We start from the raw sequence: 27487 nt of genomic DNA, 5'->3' as shown, positions 1-27487 counted from the left end.
GGCATGTTTCCATAAATAAAGTTGCTAGTTTATGTTTCAGCCATGTCAAACACTGCTTCTTGGATAATTTCAACTTTATGACGTCACCCAAAAGTCAAATAGTAAATACCATTTGACTAAACAGCTGATTTTAAAATTATTTTTATTTATAATTTTCAGAGATGTCTTTACATATTTTTTTATTTAAATGTTTACATTTCTTTCAATATTTTAATCGAACTTTATTATTTTGTTGTTTTATATTTTTATAAAGTAATTTTAAAAGCTTTTTTGTTGAAATGGAGCGACATAAACTTAATAATTTTGTGCCAGTTAGTTAAAAAAATTAAAACAAAACCACTGGTTCAAACTATTGCCATCTCAGCTGAAAGTCCGAGCACGCGCAGGACAGACAGAGCGGCGCGCGCGCGCAGAGATCCTCGCGCCGCTTGTTATTAACGTTAATAACGTTATCTCTCGCGTCACTCATGTCCCAACAAGGACCGCCGCTGCGGAGGAGCCGAAGAAGACTGCGGTTCAGGTGCACCGCTGTGATTGAATTACACTGAAGTTTGAGGCGCTGCGGTGCTCTCCAAACAAACCGCGGCCCGATTCCACCGTGTTTATCATCTGAACGAAGCCTGCCATTGTCTCATCTCTGACGGGACTCCTCCGGGAACGACCTGCCGCCTGTCGTAACTCTTAAGGTAAGGGACGAGGCGAAACCACTGTCATCTGAGGGGGGAAATGGGAGAATTTGTGCCTCCCGCAGTGTTTTAGAGCGATAGCGCTATTAGTTTATTAAGTCGAAAGTACCAAAAAACATCCGGTTTGCTCGTTAATTTTAGTGTTTGTAACTGTTGTCGGTCAAGTTCAAAGAACGCCGCGGTCGTCCCGCGAGGCTGATAGCCCGCCGCGCGGCTGCTGATAGCCCGCCGCGCCGCGCGGGATCCCGCTTCCCGAAACTTGTGGTAGGTGAGTGCAGACGGGATAGACAACAAGGCTGCCATTGTACCGGATCAGCGGCGGATTAACGGAATTCCTTCTTTCTGCACTGTCTGAATGGCCCTCTCTGCCTCTGTGGGGCTCAGCACATCAAATATGTCTATAAATACAGATAACTTTTCAAAATAATGGTCATATTGGACACTATGATATCCATTATACTTATCCAACATGTGGATGGGCCAGAGCTCATTATACTGCATGGAAGACAGGTGATTGTTTTAAACAATAGAACCAAACTATATATTTTTGGTGCTATAATTATATGTTAATACTTCTAAAAACAATCTATTGCATTTGTAGTGGTTTAATCCTTAGATCCATTAATGTTACTGACTTTTTATTGCTGACCTCAGTGGGAAACATCATCTATGAACATTTATTTATGATGTTTGGTTTCTTTTTGTGTCATGTTGCTGATATCCAGATGTGATATTAATTTTATGCCTGCAGTCCTCTCTGGTAATAAACCACATCGCTCCAGATTTGCTGTTTCTTGCTCCTCCACCCCTCCCTCCATACACTTGCACATCATGCCTGACATGCACCATGCCTCGGCTCACCCCTCCTCCCCCTGGAGTATGCGGCCGACCAACATGTGGGGAGGTAATCCCAGCTATTAGGGTAATCTCCTCAGCATGGCGATCAATAGGGGAGGGTGTGTGACACAACTACCAGACAAGAGTTTGCAGAAAAGGGAGGAGACGAGGAGGGCGGGGAGGTGGGTTACGACAAAATTTGTGCTAAAGAAAAATGATTTAATCATCTAGATTAGGTCAGGAGACGGGGGTCTGGACGGGGGCTTGTTGGTGGAAAGGGGGGATGGGTGCAGACGGAGCAGACAGGAGGATGTTAGGGGTTAGGCCATCTCCACTTTGAGTGGCTGACTACAAGGTGCATTGATTCCTTAAGTAAATTCAATAGAACCATTTACTTATTTACTCGTTTGAAATATAGACTGCACCAGAGCTAAAATGAAAAGGCCAGAGTGATGACAAAGAAAATAAACATATGTGATTTATTTATTTTACTAGGGGTGTGGGGGAAACTCCATTCTGCAATATTTCACTTTGAGATACTTGTATCAACTTAAAATGCTGACAAGACGATATTTAATTGTTATATATGAGCATCCTTCAGTGTCTTACTTTTGTTTTCCATGCTCTTGAAAGTCTCCCTATGACCATTTAAAAAAAAAAACAACAAAAAAAAAAAACGTTCAAAGTAGTGTCTTAATTATGATTATGACATTTTTAACTAAAATCCCACAACCTAAATGTCTTAAAAAGCAATTTTTCACGTTGATCTGAAACCTCTGTTTCCATAATCTCCTCTGAGGGGGTGTGGCTTTTGGTGCTGAGCTGAATAGTCCCACCCCCCTGTCTGATTATGATAGCTCTGTGTTTCGCAATCTTAAATCTTCACCGCTGCTACATAAAAGCATCAAGCGATATCAGTATTGTCCAGCCGTATCGTTTGTGAGCCTGATGTCGGCTCGGACGAGGAAGTGAAGATCTTTGTGCACCGATCTTCCTCCAAAAACCTGATTCTTTCTCCTTCCAGTTCACCAAAGACTCTTAGCTAATTCTTCAATGTTTATTGATGTTGCTATGATCAATACATTCAATCATTGGTTTCTCAGAGCAGAGTCCTTGGGAAAATAATGAAATGTACAGATGTACAGAAAGCTTATTTATTCAAACAGAACCTGTCTGCGACAGTTTGATTGACAGCGATTTAAGAGGAAATGCCAAAACAAAATGTAATTCTCATTACATTTGTTCTCTTTGATAAGAAAAATGCCACACATGCATGGTAAACTTTAATTAAAATTAATTTTGGTCATTGTATTACAATGAAAAGAGCATTAATATTCAGGTAGAGTTTTTTTTCTAAGTCATACTTCTAAGTTATACTAAGTGGAAAATTGTTCTGGTACAATCTTGGGATATGTCACGATATGTGTCATATCGTGAGCTGGGGCGCCGGAAAGAGGGGAAGAAGGTGGCTGATTCTAGGGGCCCAGACTGAGGGGGGCCCACAAAGGACCTTAATGCAAGTTTGCCTCTATTTTTTTATGGGGCCCAAAATCCCTTATGGCGCCCCTGATCGTGAGACATTTATCTCAAAATGTTAGGCATTTTTTGGGTAACAAAAACAAAAAATGCCTAACAAATAAGAAAAAATCAATTAGGAATCGCACTGGAGTATAAGTCACACTTTGGGGAGAAATGTAACTATCAAAACTATGGAAAAAAGAACAAAAATTTTATTTTGAAAGGCTAATCTCAATAATAAAATTGAGAAAAATAATAGACTAGTGTAACACATTGATACTTATCTGGCCTCATGAAACATAGAAGGATACTGGTATATTAGTGGAACATCTGAAGAATTATTAAGCTAGCCATTGACCAAAGAAGATGCAAACAAGTCAACTAAACTCTTTATATCTCTTTAAATCACAAAATAAAAAATATATATATTTATCCTATTTGTTACTTTGAAACAATTTTGTCAAGATCGGGTAAGACTGAGCAGCACTTCTTATGCATTGCCGTCAGTAGCAAATATTGATCACATACAGTATAAGTCACACCTCTTGCCAAATTATGCAAAAAAATAATGACTTATACTCTGAAACATAAGGTAGATCTGATTTACAGTAACTATTATTAATACTTTGCCCTGTTATTAAACTCCAAAGTCAAAACCTCCATTTAAAAGCAAAATAAATTCATTCATAAAGTTCTTCAATCCCGTGAAAGGAATCTTCACCATTAAGGTTTTTAAAATCTCAGCAGTTTTCATTGTTTTAAATCAGAATATCATCAAAAGTCTTATTTGTCAAGACACATGCTAAGAAAATCTCACAAATAAAAACTTAAGCAGAGAAATGAGACATAAAATAGAGCAATTTGGCAAAAAAACCTCCTCTAGCACTAAGACTCTAAGCTGCAAAGTATTATAATCTGCCTTCAAAAAAGTATGTATTCATTTTTGCTGAGTGTGCATCATTGTTTCCGCTATGATTACCTCATATTGGATTCAGAGGAATGCTAACCCGTTAGCAGAGTCTGTTTTTAGTTGTATCGTGCCTAAGTTTGTAAAACATTACACCAGGAAGTTGATGAGAAATGTAATGAAAACAGAGATTTAATTAACTGCCTAAATAATAAATGAATAATAAAATATGAAATCTATTTGGTATAAAAACTTCATAAGAGCAATTTCAAAGCAATGATAATTTGTGCAAATAAATACAGTTCCTATAAAATAATGAAACCGGTTTCTCAACCTGCTGTCTACCAAGATTGTCTTGTGAACTTGGTCTGAATGGGTGGAGAATGTCAAGTAGAGTCTCACCTGCGTCTGCGACGGTTGATTATATAAATTTGCCAGTCCTGCTAATTTTCGGATTCCGGAAAGGACTGCAAGAGGCACCACAACCAGTATAATGTGTGAATGGTCAACTTACATTCTGCACATTGGATGACAAACGATTACATCTTAGTGTTAGTCCGAGTACAGCCTGTAAATATGATCTCTCCTTTGTTAGACTCAGACTGACTAAGCTGCTTGGATGAGTGGGGATGTGTTTCTAGAAGAGAAGACAATAAACCAAGATATTATAATTGCTTAAAGACATGAAATTGTTAAACAAGAATTTTCATTGACATTTTGTTAGACTTAAGAACATTTTTTTTGAAGAGTTAAGTGTTAAAGCCCAAGTTCCTGTCAATGAAGATATTCATTCATTAAGGGGACCTTGATTTGAAGTTGACTTAATCCTTTACCATTTGAGCTTTAGCTTCAGTGCTGACAGTCTTTCGACTACTGTAACTCTTCAATCGTTGATGCAGTCAACAATTCTGTGCCATAGAAAAGCAGCGGCATAACAACGCAAGGTCGATATGAAGAGACGCTTTTCTCCGCATCAGAATCATCTGATTAACAATGATATTTTAAATGGTCAGAGATTTACAATATGCATTGTTTAGATGTCGCCAGCAAAAGCTCTGGTGTAAAAAAGTGAATGCCTCTCCTCTTTAAACATGTTTCTTCGAATCTAATTTGAGTGGTAATATTGTTAAAGAAGAAAAGAGTGAGTCCAGCTGTCATGGCTCAAGTTCTTTCCTCCATACTAGACTGTTTACATTTTTACTAAATTTAAAATGATTTGTTATTGCACTAAAATATTTGTTGCCAGAATTATAGTCAGTCAGAATTTGTATTTTTTTAAATTTAAAACTCCATTTAAATTCCTAAACAGTTGACCAAAAGAATATTATGTAATGATACAACTATGCATCTAAATTTTCAGGAGTTTATCTGTTTGTAATGATGGTCAAGCTGTTTTAAAATAAAGTGATGACTTTAAGATAATTTCATCCATCTTTTAGTCCATATACTGCAATCAATGAAACTTTTCTGTAACTTTTATTGTTGATATTTTACAGATAAAAAGGTGCTGCTTTTTCATTCTTTTAAATTTCTTTAAATTTAGCATTTGTAGGTTATAACATGTAAAGAATCGCAATTTGATCTCTTACTACCTACAGCAACAAACACCTATGCCTGCCTGCTAATTGACTCAAAATTCTTGTGTATCAGTTGATGCCCGACTTACTGCAAGGGCAAGCCAAGTTTTAGACACAAGGAGAACAGAGTTTCAAAATAAAACAGGAATCTAGATAAACATGAAATCTGACAAGCACCTGCTAAACCCCAAGGAGAGGCTTAGTGTGATACAAGAAACAAAAAAACAGAATGATAATAAACCAAACCAGAAGATCTCTGCAAAAACACAACCAAATATTTCATATCTTAGGATTCTAAAGAATTTTTTTTTGATTGCAATACAAAGCATGTATTTGATTTTTAGATTTGTTTGAGAAAGCATTAAAATCTGTATTTGAGTATTAATATGCAGCTCAAGAGTGCAACAAAAAGATAAACTTTTCCAAAAGCTTTGATGATATCTTCCTTGAAACTAAATACTTGCATTAACAAATAAAACAGATAGAACATAAGTCCTGCTTGTGCTGAGTCAGACAAGTTACTGGAAAACAAAAATAACTAGAGAAACTTGTTCTTAAGTGTCCAGTGGATGATCTGGAGTTCAAACACTGGCAAAGTGTCCAGATGGAACATAGGAGGGATGAGTAAGGCGTTTACAGATCCCTTCTGTTTTGTCCCAGTGAGACTGTGAGAGACGAGATTGGATGAGTCTGAGGGAATCAGGTTACTATCGGCCCATTCTACTCCAAAGAAGCGGTGGTGTAAAAGATGCAATACCCCAATGGGAAACCTAATCCAGACGCTCTTGCCAGCTGTCATTCTGGGACTCTTGGGTAAAATAGCTAAGCAGCTATTAACTTACTATTGTCCAATCCTTGCTTTAATCAGAAAAAATACTACTAAAACACACAGATCTTACATATGATAAACTTTCTTAGAAATTAAGATTCTTGAAAATAATTGCTTAGATATGCGTTAAAAAAAAATCCCAATTTGCGCTGTAAATGGTCAGGTCTCTCTCAGGTCACAGTATCTTAGCTGTTCCTAGGACTGTACTCTTGTATACACAAATTTCAGATAGAGCTCCTGAAATCTGCTGGAGCCATTCTTCCAGTTTGGGAGTCACCACCCCGAGTTTTCAAATTATCAAGGGGACCGCTGTTGCCTTCACCTTCCACAATTTTTGCAGCTCTTCTCCCAGCCCTCAGAATTTCTTGATCATCTTGTTCTTTCTCCCTGATGTTGCTATGACTTGAGATTTGTACATCTATCACTACAGCATGACCATCTTTTTCCAGCACGACTGCTAGCCATTACCGTTTTATTTTGTCTGTTTGGAAGTTCCACTGGACCTTTGTTTGATCTTGGTGCTTTGACCTTTGTCTCCAGCCTCTGTTTGCAAGGAAGCTACTGATGATTATTACTCTTGTTGTGTTTCCTATTAGACTTTCAACCTAGCTGGTTATTAAAGTATCTCTTTAGTTGCCTACAAGGTTCCAGTTGTCCATTTTAGGTGTTATGTTCCATCTGAGTACAGATGCTTTTGTGTTAGACCTGATTGCTACCTAATTTCAGTTTTTTAATATGTTGGTAACATTTCCCCTCTGACCTGATGTCCCTCCCTGTACTGTTTGTGTTTTATCTCTTCAATCTGTAGTTGCTTGATAAGTTGTTTACCCTAGCAATACTTGAGCCTGGGTCTCTAAAGGGACAGTACCAAATCTTACCCATTGATTGTATATGAGAAATAGATTGAAATACCCCTCCTTCTTCCTGTTCTAAATAGGAAATACCTGCTGGCTCCAAGAAACCCAAATCTCATAGACTTCTTTTGACAAATAAAAGACTATTGTAATGTTTGTCAGAATAACAATTTTTGCTCTGCAACCTTTTTAATTATTTTCTTGCCAATCCTCATTTTTTCCCCGATATTTTTCTGCATTGCAAGTTACACAAGTTGTTAACTGACCAATCAGATGCCTCATTAATCTCTTAAGACCTGGCGTCTGCATGGATGGATATTAAATTTTGGGTTATATTACTAAAGTAGATAATTCTGCTTTTCTAGGGCCCTGTGCTCAAATAGTAGCTTGGGTCTTACCCCGGGCTTACACCGCTAGCGTTACATCTCCGATGCGTGCGCCGCAGTCTTTCCGAAAGTTTAAAAGTGCGAGAGGAACTCCCACTGTAGGCCTTTACGTCTGCAGACCGGCCAGTGCGAATCTGTTTCGTTGGGTTAAAATTTTGATGGACGATCCAGCTGATCTGCAGCACTTTTTGTGAAGTTGGGGCTATTCACGACTTAAACCGGAAACCACTCGAGTGAATGTAAAGTGCATCTGGTATATTTTCAAAATAAAACAAAATTTGCACTGACCTCGCCGGTTTCAGCGTGTCGTAAACATTACGTAATTTCCGGATTACTCAAAGAGTGTTGCAGCACAGCGTTGTCTGTCATAACTATGGACGACGAGAAGCTGATTATAGATATCCAGCACTACTCCTTCCTTTCTATGCCGACAAAGAAGTGTTCTGAAATGACTGGAGAACGAGGGTCTGGCTTCCTGTATTGATTGCGAGTTATCATGTGATCCAACGTGAGTTCGCAATCTCGCGAGATCAACAGTAGAACCTGTGGCTGGAGCAGCATCCAGTGTAAGCCATCAGCTGTAGCTAGTCTGCTCCTGCAATGCAACGGAGCCGTGACACTAGTGGTGTAAACCCGGGGTTAACCTTTGTGCTATCCTGGGTATGATGATATTGGGAGTGAGGTCATCTGGACCCCACAAGACAGCGCAATTAACTTTTTTTTTCAATGATTTTTGATTTTCACTGGTGTCCATGCAGACATTAAATCCTGTCCAACTTCATCCACATTTGTCATGGGATGGAAACATGACAATCTAAGGCTTGGTTCATCCAGACCCAAGGAGATAGCACAAGGGTTAAGAGATTTATTGTACGTGATCTCATGTCGAACTTTCAAAACATTTGGTTGACAGATTCTCCCGAGTCTGCTTTCAAATGATAGTAGTGTGGACTTCCAACAAGCTTACTTCTGATTAGCAAGAGTGGTTGTCTTAGAAACAATGATTCAGGCTTGGACCAATCATTGCTTACGGACAACATGGTGCTGCCCGTTTTGTGAAAAAATGGCGACTGAATTGACTTCATTTGGTTTTGTCTGCGCTGAAAAAAATGTGCGTCTGGTGTGAATTGAAGGATAGAGCGGATCCTGGGCGCACTCCACTCCACTCTGCAGCTCTTCCGGATCCAGTTTGAACCAAGTGTAACCTGCCTACTGATGGGCGAAGGCAGGGTATACCCTGGTCAGGTCGCCAGTCTGTCGCAGAGCCTTAATACACACTTACATTCCCACCTAGGGGCAATTTAGAGTAACCAATTAACCTATGAAGCATGTTTTTGGAGGGCGGTAGGAAGCCGGAGTCCCCGGAGAAAAACCCACGCATGCACGGGGAGAACATGCAAACTCCATACAGGAAGGTCCCAAGTTGGAGGTTCTGTTTCAGGTCCCCCAGCCAGGACTTGAACCGGGGCCTTCTAGCTGTGGGGAAAGAGCGCTAACCACTGCGCCACAGAAAAAATGATCTATTCTAAAATCATCAGGCTAAAAAATAGGTAATCAATGTTATGTAATGTAATTGTAATGTAATGTAACGTTGTGCTAAAGCAAAAGTAAAAAATAGTCCCTGAACAATCTTCCTTGGGTGGGAGCACGATGAAAACCGATGCAGTAAAAAGACACCATCCAGAGTGATAGAGACACATAAAGGGAGACAGGGTGAGTCTGAGCTGACCTTGCCATGATAATCTAATCCCTGTCGAGAGTGCTTTTTTTAGAGAGCAAGTTAATGCCAGCAGATTATGCTTCAATGTCTCCCACACTAGCCAATCCAAACTGAAAAAGAGTATGGGGTCTTTGTCACCTACCTCACCAAATAAATAAAACACAGATAATTCAAAAGATGCTGCTTCCTTTACCTTTCTGGTTTCAAATGGCACTGCAGTGAATTTTTGAGGAACACTGCATGTCTGGCAGTGTTCCTTTAGTCTGGTCTTTGTCTTGTCATAGATGCTCCTTAATGCACTAAAGGGCATCCACGATAAAAGGCCACTCATTGAGCAGCTCATCTCATGCAGTGAAGAGTAATCCCTGTATAATGTTGTGTAACCAAGTGTGGAGTTGGGTAAGGAGGGGGATGGGCACTGATGTGGAAGTTTGAGCACACTGTGACTGTTGAGCTCATGGCTGTCTAATCTTTTAGGTACATTAGGCTGCCCAACCACAGAACAGTGGTGCTTTGCTTCTTTCTTATTTTCAAGCAAGTGAGTTTTGACAAACACCACACGATGTTAAAATTCTTGGTGATGCTGTAGTCAGGTGTTAAATGATGCCGTCCTGTTTGACCAGCTCTAATGCTGCAATCGTGCATAAAATAATTAGCATATGTGTCATGCTGGTTTTTATTCATGGAAATCTCACGAGTTGTCATCAAGCATATTAACATACAGCTTAACTGTTGCAGCTTTTAATCACCATAAGAAGTGCGTAGTACATTTCTAGCTAGATTTTTTTTGGGCCAAAAACTTCATTCATTTTTGTATACTTGTATTTTCCACACTATAGGAAAGCGAGAAAAAAAGAGTCAGAGATAAGTCCATCAGTAAGACTTTAATAACTGCATTCACAGTAACCCCAGGCTCACACGGTTATCGTTGCAGCTCCGATGCGAGCGCCGCAGTCTTCACGTAATTTTAAAAGTGCAAGAGGAAATCCCACTGCAGACATTCACGTCCTGCGTCTGCGGTCGGCCTCTGCGTCACTGCGAATCCGTTTTGTTTTGTTCGAATTTCGCCAGACGACGCAGCTGAACCGCAGCGAATAGAGGAGGATTTAGCGTGAACATATGTGAGTTTGGAGTTTTGCGAGATCGGCAGCAGAGCCTGTGGCTGCAGCCAACCAGGAGCTAATATGAGCCATCGCCTGTAGCTAGACCACTCCCGCATTGCACCTGAGCTGGAACGCTAGCCATGTGAGCCCTGGTTCACACTAGAACTTGAGCCCTGGTTCACACTAGAACTTGTTTGTAACTCAGCACACGCCATGTAACTACCAACCTTGTTTACAGTATGGAAAAAAATAAAACATGGATACTGAGCTACTTTGACTATGTTAACTCCCAACCTCATTAGTAACACGTAAAAAAAAAAAAAAAAAACTTAGTCTGATACTGTGACACTTAAGCTGTGTTTGCATATTTACAATATCTGTAACTCCCAACCTTGTTTGCAGCTTGAAAATAGAATAGAATAGACAAATACCAACAAAACGAATGTTACTTTGACCATGCTAACTCCTAATCTTGTTAGCAACATAAAAAAGAGGCATTCAGAATCCGTGGCCACATTAGCATTTTTAAATACCTGTAACTTCCAACCTTGTTTGCAACAGGTAAAAAAAAAATGGATATCGCTAAAGCAAACGTTATTGTGACAAGGCTAACTCTCAACCTTATTAGTAACATTAAAAAAAAACAGAGTCAGAGACGTTAACCACATTCATGTATTTACAATAAACTCCCAACCTTGTTTGCAACATGAAAAAACCCAAAACGGACAGGTACTGCTAAAACAAACGTTACTTTGACTACGCTAATTCCTAACCTTGTTAGTAACACGTAAAAAAAAAAAAAAAAAAACTGACTGACACTGTTACACTTTAACATCATTAGCTCATTTACAATACCTAACTCCCAACCTTGTTTGTAACATGAAAAAAAAAACAGACGGATATTGCCAAAATAATCATTACTGGGACTATATACTAACTCTCAAACTTGTTAGATACACACAAATAAAACAAAAACAAACAAAGACAAAAAAAACACAGAGCGTTACTGTTATACTTTAGCAGCATTAGCCCAATTACAATACCTAACTCCTAACCTTGTTTGTAACATGAAAAAAAAACAGACGAATACTGCTAAAATAATGACTACTGGGACTATACTAACCCTCAATCTTGTTAGAAACACGTAAAAAAACAAACAAACAAAAAAACAGTCCAACACTGTTACAATTTTGCCGCATTAGCCTATTTACAATACCTAACAACCAACCTATTATGCAACATAACAAAAAAGCAGAAGGATACTGCTAAAACAATTATTACTTTGACTATGCTAACTCCCAACCTTGTTAGTAAGACATAAAAAAAAAGAAACACAGTAAGACAATGTCACACTTTACATGTAGTATTTACAATACCTGTAACTTCCAACCTTGCTTGAAACACGTAAAAACTGATCGCAATAACTCCAGGGCTTGTGTTTTTAAGTGTTAGCCGAATTAGCATATTCATTACACCTGTAACTTCCAACCTTGTTTGCAACACGTAAAACCTGATCACATTACCGTATTTTCTGGACTATAAGCCGCACCTGTATATAAGTCGCATCTGCTTAATTTAGAAAAAAGAAACAAAAAAAAGAAATACAAGCCGCACTAGGCTATAAGCCGCAGATATCTATGTTGAAAAATGTTATATTTACTGCATGTAGAGAACAATTTTGTATTGTGAATGTACAAGTATGTACCTGCTGTCTCCAGCGTCTCAGCATAGATTAATTGATGCTAAGCTTGTGTAGAGCAGTGCGGTTTCCTTCCTAGATAGCAAGCTCCATGGCCTTCAACTTAAAATGTGCACCACACAAACTTCTTTGCAGGATTTCCATGATGAAGAAGCGAGGATTTGAAAATAATTACCAGTTAATAATTTGTCATGAGTGTCCTATCTGCTAAAGAAAAAGTAGCGTTGGCAATTCTGATTTACATAGATTTTCTTTGTCTCTTGTTTTTGATTCTATTTCCGACTAGAGCTCCCCTAACAGTGGAAGAAAAATTCACATAATAGCCGCACCTTTGTATAAGGCGCATGGTTCAAAACCTAGGAAAGTATCGGCTTATGGTCCAGAAAATACAGTAATTCTGGAACTTACATATGCTATATGTTAGCCAATTTTTAAGTGTTAGCCTAATTAGCATATTCAGTACACCTGTAACTTCCAAACTTGTTTGCGATACATACAAATAGACTGATAACTAAAACAAATAAATCACTTTCATTAAACTGACTCAAAACCTTGAATATGTAAAAAAAAAAAAAAATTCTGATCCTGCGTTAGCTGCATTACGCCGGAGTCACAGCGGATGCGATAGCGCTGCGAAGCGGCGCAGAGCGAAGTGCGCAGCGCTCTATTGGTCACACCAGGCGCGATTTTTGTCCGCGACGGTCGACAGGCGCTTCTGCTAGAGCTATTGCTTTTTTTGCCATCATGGTTAATAACCAAGACATCACCCCGTGTTTCTGCTAAAAGGGGATGGTCTCTCCCCCTGTTGACACAGACCCCGCCCCCCAACTCCGCAGTCGGCCCACTTCATTGATCGGTTTGTGTGCGTGTGCGTGTCTGTCTGTTTTGTTGTGTGTCTGTGTGCATGCACCCGCTCCCAGGTGTTTCCGTCGGTAAATTAATAAACTAAAAATATTACCTGATGTTTCTTCCAAGAAGAACCGCTCCTCTGCCTCTCTCTGGTTCAAACGCAGCCCCATGTCCTGCTCCAGTGTGCCCCCACTGCCCCGTCTGCTCTGCTTTTTTTCCTCCCAGAACCCTGCAGACCAGCACACCCGCTCCGGAGATCTGTGGTGTCCGGGGTGGGGGCTCTTGCGCACGCGTGTCTGTGTGTTTTGATTGTATGCTTATTTTCATCTCTACAGTCTGTTTAGACACAAAAACATGATCACATTTGTCAATCGCGGTGTTTTATTTTGAAAAACCAGTTCTATTTTGAGAATAAACCGGATTTTCTTATGTATTTTGATGCAACTTCCTGCCAGTATTGACGTGGAATGCTCGCGGCTCGCGCAAAAAATAGGCCAGACGCCGAAACGTTGCGCTGCACCTTGCGGACCCTCCGCGCCGCTACGCGTCGCTCCGCATCGCTCCGCATCTGGTGTGACCGACGCCTTAGGTTAACATGGGCGCCGAATGGAAGCGCACTCCGTTCCGCGCCGCTTCGCGGCGCTATCGCATCCGGTATGACTCGGGCGTTGGCGTATTCACAATAACGTCCAACCATACATTTTGACATAGCGCAGTGCACCTCTTGCAATAGCTTTGACATCAATAAGAACAACTTAAATTATTCCATATATAAGGTGCAGTTTTTTTTTTTTAAATAAGACTTTTAAATGCACCTAAAGTGCTTCTTATTCATGAAGGTATTTTGTTCGTAGGTGCTGAAATAAAAATACATATTTTCACAGTTTTGCATTTTAACAGTTTTTGTAGGAAATATTTTGTACATATGACATGCTTTATACACTGGCAATTAGTTATTTGAGGGCAGATGTGTAATGTAACGCTAAAATAATCTTCATGTCAAAACTACATTCAGCAGAAGAAGCACCCTTTGGGTCTGTTCTGGTTTTGTTCTATTGGCTTGCTGGCCACAAATCTGTAGATGCGAGGTGAGGCTTAACAAGTGAGTATGGCTTGAAACACAAGCATAAGGACAGTCACATGCTATTTTCCAGTCAGGGGTATGTTGGCACAGGTTTGTGGATGTGAATTTTTGGATGACTTCAGCGGCCCACACACACAGTAGAAGAGGAACATTTGCATGCACAGAAGAGTACAAAGAAAGCATCTTTTTATAAGAAAAAAAAAAATTGTGGAGTTTTGATGCATCCTGCAGCAGATATCTGCTATTTCCAATCTGCTGCAGCAGTGAGCCACACACACTAACAGCAGACATTTTCACACACACATCACACCAACACGAGCTTTCAGCATCCATGCCCTGACCATAGGGAGTTTGTGCTGAGCTGGTTTGGACGTCAGGATGAATCAATATGAGGACAGCTGACTGGACATGCCTATTCATCTGCCAAAGAAAAGCGAGAGGAAAAGGGAGTGAAAAGAAACGAGTGGAGCCCCGGAGCAACATGTTTGGCTGAATTGCTTTACTGATCCTCTAAAAAGCATCGTGGGTTTATGGAATGAAAGCAGAGGAGGTTGAAAAGATAATTGATGGGGAGGGGGGATGGAGGTAAGACAACTCGACAATGTTTTTTTTTAGCTACAATAAAAGGGAGTACATGAAGACTTGAAATAAAAGTCATTTGCAAAAGTGTTATTAAGACTAAACACAAAAGCCGTAGCGACAAAGGCATAAGCTCGTAATATAGAGGTGGCGAGCTCCATACTGATGGCCTGTTTATACCCATCTGTTGCCCTCAGCTCTCTGACTTTATCCCCATTGTGTTAACTCATTATATTCGCCTTAACCTTGACCGCTTAATTGCCACCCTCCAGTTTCTCTCGCATATCCTCCGCCTCTCAGAGACAGTGTGCCACATTGGCCGTGCACTAATCTGATAGCGTCTGCCTACAGAACACCTGCCATATCCCGAAAGGCCCTCCGAAAATCCTCCATATCCAGGAATCGACACCCTTTCCGGCATTAGCACAAAGAGACACGCATGTAGACAGATTTGTTAGTCTTAGCTACTGAAACCTACATCCATCACTCACTCTGTTGCTTAAAAGCATACTTTCCCTACACTTCTGACCCTGACAAACACAAACAAGTCTTTTTTTTTTTGTGCTGCCTCTTCTCCAGACATGGATTTGAAGAGTGTGACGTGTGGATCCAGGCCTCTTTGGTTTAACAATCACTCTCTCGACCCCCTAATGAGGGCTGGAGGGCCAGACATGAGGCGATGTGACAGTTCTGGTGCGGCCAACACAATAGCAGGTTTTTCTTTAGACTGCTCGGCTGGCTGTATACCAGGGTACCTTCCTTTCACTAAAAACAACCCAACAAATGGTCATTTTCGCTTGAGTAACGTGTTTAACCATGCCTGTGCTCTGTGCGTTTTTTCATGTGGAATGGAATAATAGCTTTTGTGCTCTGGAGTGATCCATTTTTTAATATGAGTCTAAGAGCTGAGGGGGTCTGGCAGCTGTGGTCATTATTTTTTGTCATTTTAATTACAAGGGGTTGGATTTGTGTAAATGGGGTCGCATAAAAGCAGCATTTCCTCGTATTTTTACAACATAGAACTTCCTGTTCTTTGTCAAATGGGAAAACTGTTGAAAAGCAACACTTAGAAATATGAATCAGGGCTTAGACTGGGAGTTTGCCAAATGAAGTTTGCTGATAATGGATTATTGATCGTGAATTAGAGAGGATGCCCCCTTGGGCTTGATCCTGATTGGACAGGATTGAACGGTTCTCTTCATGCTTCACCTCACATACTCAGTTTGGGCTCAAACAACTCTGGGACTAACAGACATGTATGTTGGGACACTGACTCATAGTTTCATTCGTACAGACAAATTACCCAAAGTGCATTGTATTCTGTGAATCTAATAGTTTAATCTCTGAGCATCAAGGTTTTTGTTCCAAATAAATATTCAGGAAACTGTTTATTGTTAGAACTACAACTCTTTGTATGTTTTCTCTAAGGGAAAACTACACTATATGTACAGCTATAAAGCTTTTGTGAAACAAAGAGGGTCACGGTTTGGTAGAACTTTGGAGGAACCAGATTTATGATTTAACAGGTAAAACTAAAGCAAAAACTTTTTAGCTAAAAGGGTCTACAAAATCCATTAATAAAAATACAAGTGAAGAAGCAGCAAAAAAATCAAACTGGATGTCAGTACAACAAAACATAGGTGTGCAGTTGACATTTAACTTTAATATTACTCTGTTTAGCCTTTAAAGAGTAATTATACAAAACAGCATCATATTAGAACTGGACTGAGTGACTCCTCCCCCCTCACGTTAAAAACAGGAAGTACCCGGTGGTTCTGTTAGGGTCAGAAACAGAAGATCAGGTCCAGATAGAAACACTTGGTAATGCAGGCAGAGAGGCACAAACAATACTTCACACTGATGTGAGGCTCTGTGCAGTGCTTAAGTGTCCTGTGGGTGATTGGCAAATGAGAGACAGCTGAGCAGCATCCAGGAACTGTGCGCTGGGGTTGTTGAGAGATGTAGTGCAATCAGTAGTCTAGAGATGGCTCCTGCCGGTGACCGAGGGGGAGACAGAGCTCTGACTCTTGACAGTCTATTTGTCAGAATAACTATTCTTACCCTGATAACTCTTTAAACATGTTCTTTTATATGTTTTCTGTAGTCTGAGTTATAAACTGACCAATAAGATGCCTCAATATAAGCACAAAAGTTGAACGTTTAAAAGATTGGATCAACATTATTTGTGTAGACTGCTTTCAATTAGTAGGGGTGTGGACAAAGTCTTCCTTCACCCTGATTTGTATTTATGCTATCGTTACTACTATGATAAACATAAAAAAAAGCTTATTCCTGATTGGTGAGAGTGGTTGCCATAGAAATGATGACTTAAACTGATTCTGACCAATCATTGATTATTGACAACATGCCAACGTCCGTATTTCAAAGGTTTGGCGACTGAGTTTACTTAATTTGACTGAAATCCAGTTTTTTAATAGCACAATTAATAATAAAAGTCACTTAAAGTACTTTACAGAAGAAAAGAATTAAAGAACAGGGATATGCATTTTAATAAAACAATATTAAAGCTTTAAAATAATAAGGCACATCCAAAAATCATTACAAACAATAAATAACAAATAGGATTCATCTAAAAAGTATAGATTTGAATTTTTCAATCAAGCTGCTTCACTGTTTAGTTCAGACTTTGGACACCAGCAGAAAGTCTATCCGTTAGTTTCTTAGAGGTGGTTTATGTCGGAGCAACATTTCATGTAAAACCGTGAAGCTACACGTGCAAAGTTGATTTAGTCTGTTATGTGAGTGACAGAAGGTCAGTGGAAAGATCAGAGAACAGCACTGATGTGATCATGTTCCCATGTTTTTAGTCAGGACCCGAGATGCAGCATCCTGGAGGAACGGCAGCACAGCTGTTTTACAGCACGTTTACTGAGTCTCTTGAGTAGACTGTTACAGTATCTAACCTACTGAAGATGGATAGACCCGTGAGGCCTATTTAGGATTGATTTAGACAGTAAAACTTTGAAGAAAAAAAAACTCTCCTCAAAAAAGACAAAATAAATGAACTGAGACTGTTGAATGACAGTAATCATTCAGTTCTTTATATGGAAAATATGTATCTCAAAATACCTGTCCAAACTACCCCTGTAACATCTTTCTGATTACATTTTAAAACACTTCTGTTCTGTAATAACATTTTTGTGAATAGATTTAAATGCATCCTGGCACAAAAGCTTTGGTTCCAAAGGAGCTGATTTTGAGAGTGTGCAGAACAATTTCGGTAAATATTTCATAACTGAGACTCATAATCTGCTGCAGCTGAGGATGTCATGCTATTGTTCATTCAGGGATTATAAGAGATGGGTCACTGCATTTCAAAGACAGGAAAGAGAAGGAAGGAGTGAGAGTGACACTAAAACATAAAATATTATAGTGTCCAGTTTTTACTCTAGATGCATACGACTTATTCTGTTTTATAAGAGTACTATTGTTCTCCTATAGTACTAATGAAATTTTTATGAAATGGAAACACATTAAAAAGTAAATATGCCCAGAACGGAGGTTTGGGGTACAAAATGACATTTTTCCATGTGAGAATAGACACTTTTCTCTCATGAACAAACTGAAATCTGTCAAGAAAATATAATTTTATGATTTTTTGGGCATCATCAAATACCAGAATAGTATGAAAACTCCACTTTCTGGTTTAAGCTTAGTGTTGTCAGACTTTTAAGTATTATATAAAATTACTAATTTGTTGTTGTTGTTTTTTTTTTTTTTTATAAAAACAGTCCACTAAAAGTTTTTCTACTGAATTATCTCAATTTTTCTGTTTTCTAGTCACCCTTTGGTAAACAGGTGCTAAAGGATGCAGCTGAAAAAGTTGGTCTGGTTTAATTTGACATAGAAGGAGTATATAAATAGAATATAAAAAATAGGAAAAAATAATAATGGAAAGAAAAACCTACCACTACATAAAACTAAGGCTGGGTTGATAAAGTTGATTAATTCATCTAAATTGATCTAAGCCTAATAGATCAGTAATTGATCCAAAAAAGCAGAGATTTAAAGCAAAATAATGCCAACGTATCATGGGATTTCTCGTTGGACAGCTAATGCTAACGTTGAGTCAACGTAAACTTTCAGTGCTGACTAAATGAACATCTTACCCACAGGCATGACTTTTCCAAATTATTTTAAGGAAACCATTTGTGATCTAAAGATTTTTTGCTGATGTAATGCTATAGCGTGATCGCCCCCTAGTGGCCAAACTGAAACGCTCTCAGGAGAAGCAGAACAATTGGAGCTTTTCCTTTTCAGAACAATAAAACAGAATTAGGACAATATTTTCAGTTAAATGGAAAACAGTTTATAAATCTAAAAATGTCTTATTAATTAGATGAATGCAGCAGAACTGTTCTTGTATTATGAAACTTTAGAATATATGAAATACCACAAACGTATAATTTTTATTTGTGTCTTCTATTTTCCAGGTATTTTCATGACAGTCTCATGTGACCTCAGGATCAAGATGGAAACTAGACCTTCTGTCGTGTTTCTGATGAACGCCTGAAGCATCAACGTATTAGTAAAAGGATTTATTTATTCCAACTTTGACTTTTGTACTGCTAAAAGTGATGGGGACGGAAGAAAATCAGCTTGAATCTCATAAACACGAAGCGAGTGCAAAAGTGGAGCCGGAGGAGGATGTGCCGTCATGTCACACCTGCGGTGTGTGTGGTCGCAGCTTTCCCCTGCTCAGCTCTCTGTCGCAGCACATGAGAAGACACACCCGGGAAAAGCCGTACAAGTGTCCCTACTGTGAGCACAGGACGGCTCAGAAGGGCAGCTTGAAGGCTCACATTAGGAGCCATAAACTGGGGCTGCTGAACCATAGCATCAGTGACAAGGAGCTGGAAGCAGACCAAGGACAGAAACATCACGCCGACACGGCGGATGCTCCGGAATTCATCAGCACACCTGACAAAGCCCATAACGTCAACGGGAAGGTGAAGAAGAAGCTAACCAAAAAAGACAGGAGTAAAGATGGCGGTGAGACCGGCCCTTTTTCCTGCACCATATGTGAGCAGGTTTTCCCCCAGTTGTTGCTACTCAAGTCTCACCTCAAAAGGCACCACGGCTCCCAGGATCATGGCTGCCGCATCTGCGGCCGCCGCTTTCGCCAGGCGTGGTTCCTGCAAAGCCACATGCGCATTCACCGGGTCAAAGCGCAGCTGCAAGGTAGCAAAATCAACAACCCGCCTGCCACCATCAACGGGGTTCTCCAGGACCCGGCGTCACTCACTAACGAAGAGTGCCGCTACGAGCTTTGTGCAGGCTGCGGTAATTTCTTCCAAGACCAGAAGACCCTGAGGATCCATGAAAAGTTACACAAACTCAAGCAGGGCTCTTCACAGAATTCAACGCTCAAAGCTGTTGACATTTCAGACATGAATGCTGACAAGACACTTTTTTTAGAAAGCCTGCACCTCAAATGTGCTGAACACGAGGACAGACCAGAGGAGAGAAGTGCCGCCAAGAGAATTCCGGAACTGGACCCAGTTTGTAGCTACCAAGCGTGGCAATTAGCTACAAGGGGGCGACTAGTGGAGGCCTCGGAGAAATGCTTCGGCTGGGAGGAGAGACTGGCGGATGCAGAGGTGGCCTATGACACGGAGAAGGGAGAATATGTTCCTCTGAAACAGGAGAAGAAGAGGAAGCAGATTGACACGCCAAACTCCAGCGTGAAGAAGAGGAAGTGTGATGCAGGCCAGGAGCACAACATCAGCAAAAGTGGAGACAAGAAGGTGTGCCAGAAGGAGCGGATTGTGTTAAACGGACTCGGTCATGCCTTTTACGAAGCACTGCAAACAAAGAAGATTAAAGAGATTCATGTTTCATCCAAGGGCAGCTTCAGTAATCAAGATAAAGAAGGTGAGCTACAAAACAACTGTTAATCCCCCCCCCCCAATTCATTTTTTTCTTTTTTTGTCCTATTTACAAACAACTTAAGCTTTCAATAACTGATGCGCATTAAATTTCTCAAAAAATGACTTCTATCATTGTAAAATAGTTGATTTCCAAATTCAAAAGCATCATCTCTCAAAGAACAAACATGTAGTTTCTAAGTACCATATTTTTCAGAGTATGAGTCAATTTTTTTTTTTTTTTTTGCATAATTTGGCTGGTGGTGTGACTTATTCTGATTTTTTTTAAAAAAACAACCACTAGAGGGCAGTGTAGGTGTGTGTTTGAGTGTTTGCAGTAACATTAACACAGAAGAAGAGAAGAAAAAGAAGAAGAATCGCTGCTCAGTTTTACGTTCTACTTGGTGAAGTTGTTCCAAAGCAACTCAGAAGATGAAGAACTTAACATATTTGGTGATTTGAAGTGATGTACAGAGTTTAGTTGACTTGTTAGAATGTTCTATATGCTATATCTGAAGAACTGTTCATATGTTGCTCTAATATATTAGACACCTAGAATATTTCATGAAGCTAAATAAGCATCAATGTATTATGGTAGTAAAGTGTACAAATATTAAGTCTATTATTGTTATTTATTCTGTTTTTACTGTATGATTTGCCTTTCAAGATGAAATATCTGTTCTTGTTTCTGTATTTTGTTATAAATGTGTCCTACATTTCAATTTATACTCCAGTGTGACTTAGACTTTTGTCACTTATCCCAAAAGGCCACTGCATGGTGACCTGCTCTAAAATTTGCTCCTTTAACCTCAAGATTTGCACACATGTATTGATGGCGTATACTTGTATAGCGCTTTCTACCCTCCTTCAGGGCCCAAAGCGCTTCACAGTCACAGACCCATTCACCCATTCACACACACATATTCAAACACTGGTGGTGGCTCCGCTGCCGAACACTGGCGCCAACCTCCCACCAGAGGCAATTCGGGGTTCAATGTCTTGCCCACACATGGGCAGGCAAGGCAGGAGTTGAACGCGCCCACTTCTGATCAGGTGTCGACCGCCCTACCGCTGCACCACGACTGCCCCGTATTAGATAAAAAAGCTGTTTGATGTTGCTAAATTACTATTGTTAAAGTTCTAAACCCAATCTTTGGGCCAATCTGGGAAACTTTCACTTTACAATTAAAGTAACTTAACTGAAAAGTAAGATATTAGATGACATTAACAAAAGGTTTTTGTCTCAAGAATCACAACTTTACTGACAATTTTATCGCTCATCACTCATTCCATGTCTTTTGTTCTTACCTGCAGGTAAAAAGTCCTTCTTCTCCTGTGAGCACTGTGATTTCCACACCGCTGAAGCTTCTCTGCTCAGGTCTCATCTGCACACTCAGCATTTGGGTTTCTACAGCAAACAGAGCACCATTTTGAACAATGTGAGCAGAAGTGGCTCCAAATCCTCCAAATACATGGATTACCTCCGGAGCCGGAGCGTGCTGCTCAGTCAGCCATATTGGAATATTTGCTCGTATCCTCCTGAACAAGACCTGACAAAAGCAACCATCAAGACCGAAAAGCCAGATTGGATTGAGGTAACAGCTGATAGAAATGTCACTGTTGACGGCGTCAGTCTTTTGAATCTTTCTTTATTAGCGACTGGGGAAAAATGTAGCCGGAGCTGTCCGGTGAGAGCGGAGGACCTTGTGAGACATCAGTGCCCGTACTGCTCCCACAACACCAACTATCCAGAAGTTCTGTGGATCCATCAACGCGTTTCCCACAAAGTGGACAGCAACAGCTCCGTAGCACCAAAGTGGGCTCCGTGCATGAACAGCCTCAAAAGCTCCAAAGCCGGGTTGTGTCAGTGGAGACGTACGGGGCCGCCGCCGTTCCTCGAAGGCAAAGATTGCCCGTCTCTACCCGGGCCGCGAACTCAGCGTACCTTACCGCCAGGAATCCAAAGCCAAGGCAGCAGCAAGCACTCAACCACAAAGTCCAAGCACTGTTTGAAGGAACCCTGCCCTCCTGATGGGGTTCAGTCCTGCGCTAAGGTGTGCCTTCAACCTCAAAGGAAGTCTGGTGAACAAAAACGAGCGGCGGAGGGTGGAGGTAAAGCCTCCAGCGCTCAGGGTAGGCTGTCAAACAACGCCGCCCGAACCAAAAGTGTCCCTAATTTACAACCTACAAGCAGCTTGAAACCCAGAGGAAACATGGCTCCGGAGGAGGGGATCTTCCCTCAGGAGGGACTGGGCTTCATGCTGGCCAGAAACCACGGCGGCTCTTCTTCTAACACAGACAGACACTACACGCGCAGGAAGTCATGTGAATTCTCCTCAGGTCCAAAGGGTCCGGATCTTTGGTCGATGTGGAGGCTATCGGGAGGAAAGGCGTATTTAGATCCACTTCTGTTCGCTCAGGGAAACAGTGAATCGACAGGAGAAGCACCAGCGGAGACGGACATTTTCAGCCTCCTGAAGAACTACAATCCACATGATCTGGCAGCTCTTTATCAGCACTGGGGCTTCGTAGATCCACGGCTTGATCCACAAGGTTAGGAGGAAACTCAGGTTTTTAATAGATAAAACATACAACAATCAGTACAAGATGTTTGATTTCTTTAATCTTGTTTCTTTACTGTTTTCCAGCAATGATGCAGCTGAATGGAAGTTTTGGAAATGAAGTTCAGTCTCCCTCTGAAGTCTCTAAACAAGTATGTCTCCATCCGTCATTTACTGAATACCGGGTGGGGCTTAGATTGAAACGGCCCTCAGGTGCAGCTCTCGCTGCACAAGTGAAGCACACAGAACCCAGAGACTCTGAAAGATCTGGTGAAAACAAACACAGCAATGTGCTTACCGGTGCCTCTGTAGAGATCTCCGAAACATACATTTTCAAGCTACTCGCTCAACATCATCCATGATGTGACAATGAATAAATTCCAGAGCAACTTGGGTGGTTGCTCCGCAGCTGGAGCGTCAAGGTGTTAAGTAGTAAATTTGACAAAAGGGGATTTTTTTAATCACAAACAATTAAGAAAAAACTAAACATCAGCTCTGATTTAACCCTTAACACTTGAGGCGTCGCCGGTGACGCTTAAACACTAAATCTTTAACATACTGTAACTTTTCAACCGTTAACACGATCAACGTAATTCCAGCAGCTTCTGAAGGAGAAAGCGGCGTGATCGTGTAAAACATTACAATAAACCAAAGAACATAATCATTGGAGCTCAGGTGTTAAAGGGTTAACACATCAAAAAACAGTACAAAAACGGAGCAATCCAAATATTGACCAAAAATCGCATTATTACAATTTGCATCTAAAATGAAAAAAAAATTAAAAAGTTAAAGTGCTTTCAGTTGCTATATTAAAAAACACAAAATTAAATAAATGCAGTAATGCCCTGACTTAGTCGGGAACAGAGACCATTGCAGCTATGATGGTAGAAAAACTCCTTAGTGCGAAGAAAGCAGTTCACCCTCTGTGGTGCCGTTGTTGGTGTTTTTGAAACACAAAGTTTCCAATCCATAATACTGACTACTCCAGGGGTGTCAAGCATACGGCTCGTGGGCCGTATCCAGCCTGCCGGATTGTTCAATCTGGCCCAGTCATGAAGAGAAAAAAATATAAGCATGTTGAGGGAAAAAAAGCAAGTTTCCAGCCCATAACTGTTATGGTTATTTAAAGAAATGACCGGCCTGCGCAATTCTGCCACTAGGGGGAGTGAAAGAAAATAAATACCTGCATAGCAAGTTGATCAACTTATTTTGCTTTTATGTTACTGATCCGTGGCACTTGAGATCAGACGGGTTGATTGACATACGTTGCAGCCAATCAGGATGCAACACACTGTGCTGTTAAAAAAAAAAAAAAAGCTAAATTACACAGGAAAAAAATCAACAATTCTGTGAGAGGTGAACTGCAGGAGAAGACAAATGTTTAAACAATTAAATCCAGTACTTTACCAATACCTTACACTGGGTTTACCTTTAGAGTAAATCATTTTACTTATGAACAAAGTGGGTAAATTATCTGCTGGAACAGTTAAAGTCTGGCTGTAAATTACTTCCTGGAACTGAAAAACTTTCCTGTAAGACACAACAAAACTGTCATGTCAGTCTCGCAGCGTGAACATTCGCAGCACAGTCATCACTATATCACACAGTATGTTCACAGACATGCTAACCAAACCTGCACAGAGATTTCCTCCCATCATTTTTGTCACAGGTCGTGCTCTAATTAGAAACCCTCCAGTCAGTTAGTGAGGAACAGCACAGAAACCCCTCCGTCTTCACCAGCTGTGTCTGTCCGCTCTCCTGTTTGTATTTGTCCGGGTCCGACACTGTCTGTCATTTTATCTACACATGTGCCCCCTTATATGTTCCCGTGTCTGTTAGCTCCCACAATTTGGCCGTCTCTTCCCGCTCGTTCTGCAAGAAAAGCTGACAGGGATGAAGCAAACAAAAAATACCGAGACATCGTTGCCCCCCCCTCGGGGTAAAATCCAGCCAGTCTCCATATGGTGTGCCTTCAACCTGTCAGTCAGGCCTACCCCCAGGCAACTTACAATTGCTCCTGCTTTCTTTATTCCCCCCTTAAAGGAATGTGTGGACGGCTTTTTAAGATACTGATGGACAGTGTTCCAGTCTGTAAGAGGGCAGATTCACTGATCCCATCAGACCTACGGGAAAAATGGCAAGAGGGAGGCAAACAAGGATAAAAATAAACATTTGTCAAGACGAAATGGTAGAATTTAAGTGTCTGAAGCTTTAGCGTTCTACCATAACTCTTTACTTGCTTACAAAATGAGCTTAATTCCAACAGATTCTGACAAGAAAACGCCGCCCCTCTGAATAATTATATCTTATCCTCCAGATCATTTTATTTTATTGATATTAATGGCCCAATGTTATCTTCGCTTCTGTGTAACTTGTACAATGTTGACAAAATATATTTTTTACAGTAAAACATTAAAAGTTATTTAAGGTTTAAGTTGATTTATTCTGAAATACTATTTCTGCCTGTTTTTATTCACAGTAATGTTAAAAAGTTACGCTTTTAAAGTTTTAACAATGTAATTTATAGTGTTCAATTAACGTTTTTCCTGTTCGGCCTGCGACCTACGGTGTATTTTGGATTTTGGCCCCCTGTGCGATTGAGTTTCACACCCCTGATGTAGTACATCATCATTCCACTAGGGGCAGTAGAAGAAACTACATTGATTACACTTGAATGAAGAATATGGAATATTTAGGTGTTGTCTGCGATATCTCTAGTGTTAAAGGGTTTATGAATTTTAAATTAAGAACAGCTTTATACATTAGCACTAATGTCTACTTCTGTTTAAGTAAAATATTCAAAAGTAAAAAAAAACCTTAAATACATACTAATTAAAATAATAGCAAATATAATAATATTTTCATATACAAATTAATACTAAAATATAACAGAAAAAAGTGTTTTTTAAATATAAACCATATGCATAACTAATCTGGAAAAAAGTAGTTAATACAAATATTTGTGAACAAAAGCAAAATAATTGACTTAATGAAAAAATGTTTACAAGATAAAGATGCACTCTGATCATCTGATCCATTGTGTAAGTGTTTTTTAATGTCTTTTTCGATATGATTTTGCCATTTTTAGCCAAAAAAAATGTCATTTTCTAGGACATAGTTCCTGGAGAGCGGCATTAGAATTTCACCTCTAGTTCTGTACAAACTGGACATTTGACATATGTTCAAGAATGCGCTAAATGAGAGTTCTTGAATTTGTGTTTAGCCCGTGGTGTTCACACTGGACGAGCAGGGAGGGGCTTCTTCTAATTCTTTTTCTAGTGTTTACATGCCCACCACCTGCAGTTGGGAAATGTCAAAGTTGTACAAATCTCTGGAATCTTGCTTTCTTTTAAAACTCTATTCCGATAAATAAAAGACTTGGTGTTACAAATTTCTGTCTGGGCACAAACCGCGATTAATAATTTCTCCTCCATAATCAATTTCCAAATGGTTGGCACTTTAATGAATTAAAAGGCATGAACCAAACAATCTGATCCCTAATTAAAGATTGACCTGGTTTCACTCTCAACATGTGTTCAGTAGCTGTACGCAGAGCCTTAAAATGATCAAAGAAACTTGCGTAGCGACGTGTGAACACTAAAGCTTTGAACCTAAAAGTCTGAAACGTCTTTTCTTTGAAATGTCCGCTTGAATGCATGTTGTCGGGACGGTTTGAACGTAGCGTCCGACTAGTGGGCGGAACCACTGATGTGAAGCAATTGGTAATGGTGATATGACCATACATGTCATGTGGGGGATAGAAAAGTGTCTATCATGCCATTTCTCTTCTGTGGTTTTTATTTGTTTATTTTTATTTCTGAACCTTTGTGCAAAAATTAGTTTTCCTACTAATAAACTTGAATCTGTTTAGCACTTAAAAAAAAATTCTCATTTGTAACTATGCAGTTATATGTTACTTGTAAAAATAAAGTCAGAGAAAAGTAAGTAATGAAGGTTTAGTCATTTTTTTTCAGAGAATAACTGAAAATATACTTTATTTTGGTATATCGCGATATATATCGTTATTGTGATAATCGATACCATATTATATAATTTTTTCCATATCACCCAGTATGAATTGTTATTCTTCTTTTTCAAACAGCATTTTTCTGTCTACTCCTGATTCACAGTAATAGAAATACAATTTTCTTTTTAAATGTCCTCCATCATCAGAACAAAAACACTGTTTTCATCAGAGTGGGTCTAAACTGTCTAACCTGTCTCCACAGATGAGCAGCCACTCCTCCTCATCCTCAGGGTCACACCATAAAGGAACGTGAAGCACCGCCGCTCTCCCGCCGGTTCTTGCTCGGACAATCCTGACTTCTGAAAAAAACAAAGAGGCGTGGAAGTTGTGGTCACAGGGACAGAAGCACTAAATGATGCACAATATATGCAAAGGAAACATGA

The 27487-nt window shown here is 40.0% G+C and overlaps 1 protein-coding gene across 1 annotated transcript; it reads left to right on the top strand.

Moving 5' to 3' along the window:
* The first annotated feature begins 411 nt into the window (after positions 1 to 411).
* Positions 412 to 27487, top strand: LOC112137257 (zinc finger protein 516). The gene is made up of 5 exons (XM_024259483.2): positions 412 to 686; positions 19083 to 20523; positions 21831 to 23069; positions 23165 to 23229; positions 27307 to 27487. Exons 2-5 carry the CDS (start codon positions 19227 to 19229, stop codon positions 27355 to 27357), a joined length of 2652 nt encoding a protein of 883 aa, XP_024115251.1. The 5' UTR covers positions 412 to 686; positions 19083 to 19226; the 3' UTR covers positions 27358 to 27487.

The sequence above is a fragment of the Oryzias melastigma genome, linkage group LG11 (genome assembly GCF_002922805.2).
Source record: "Oryzias melastigma strain HK-1 linkage group LG11, ASM292280v2, whole genome shotgun sequence".
Taxonomy (NCBI): domain Eukaryota; kingdom Metazoa; phylum Chordata; class Actinopteri; order Beloniformes; family Adrianichthyidae; genus Oryzias; species Oryzias melastigma.
Note: the sequence above shows the minus strand (reverse complement) of the source record. Positions and strands in the feature narration are given on the sequence as shown.

Bases quoted from the DNA above. Each gene is read 5' to 3' on its own strand.
- LOC112137257 (XM_024259483.2), top strand. From the start codon at position 19,227: ATGGGGACGGAAGAAAATCAGCTTGAATCTCATAAACACGAAGCGAGT. The intron at 20,524-21,830 runs GTGAGCTACAAA...TCTTACCTGCAG, and splicing joins CAGTAATCAAGATAAAGAAG to GTAAAAAGTCCTTCTTCTCC. The intron at 23,070-23,164 runs GTTAGGAGGAAA...ACTGTTTTCCAG, and splicing joins TCCACGGCTTGATCCACAAG to CAATGATGCAGCTGAATGGA.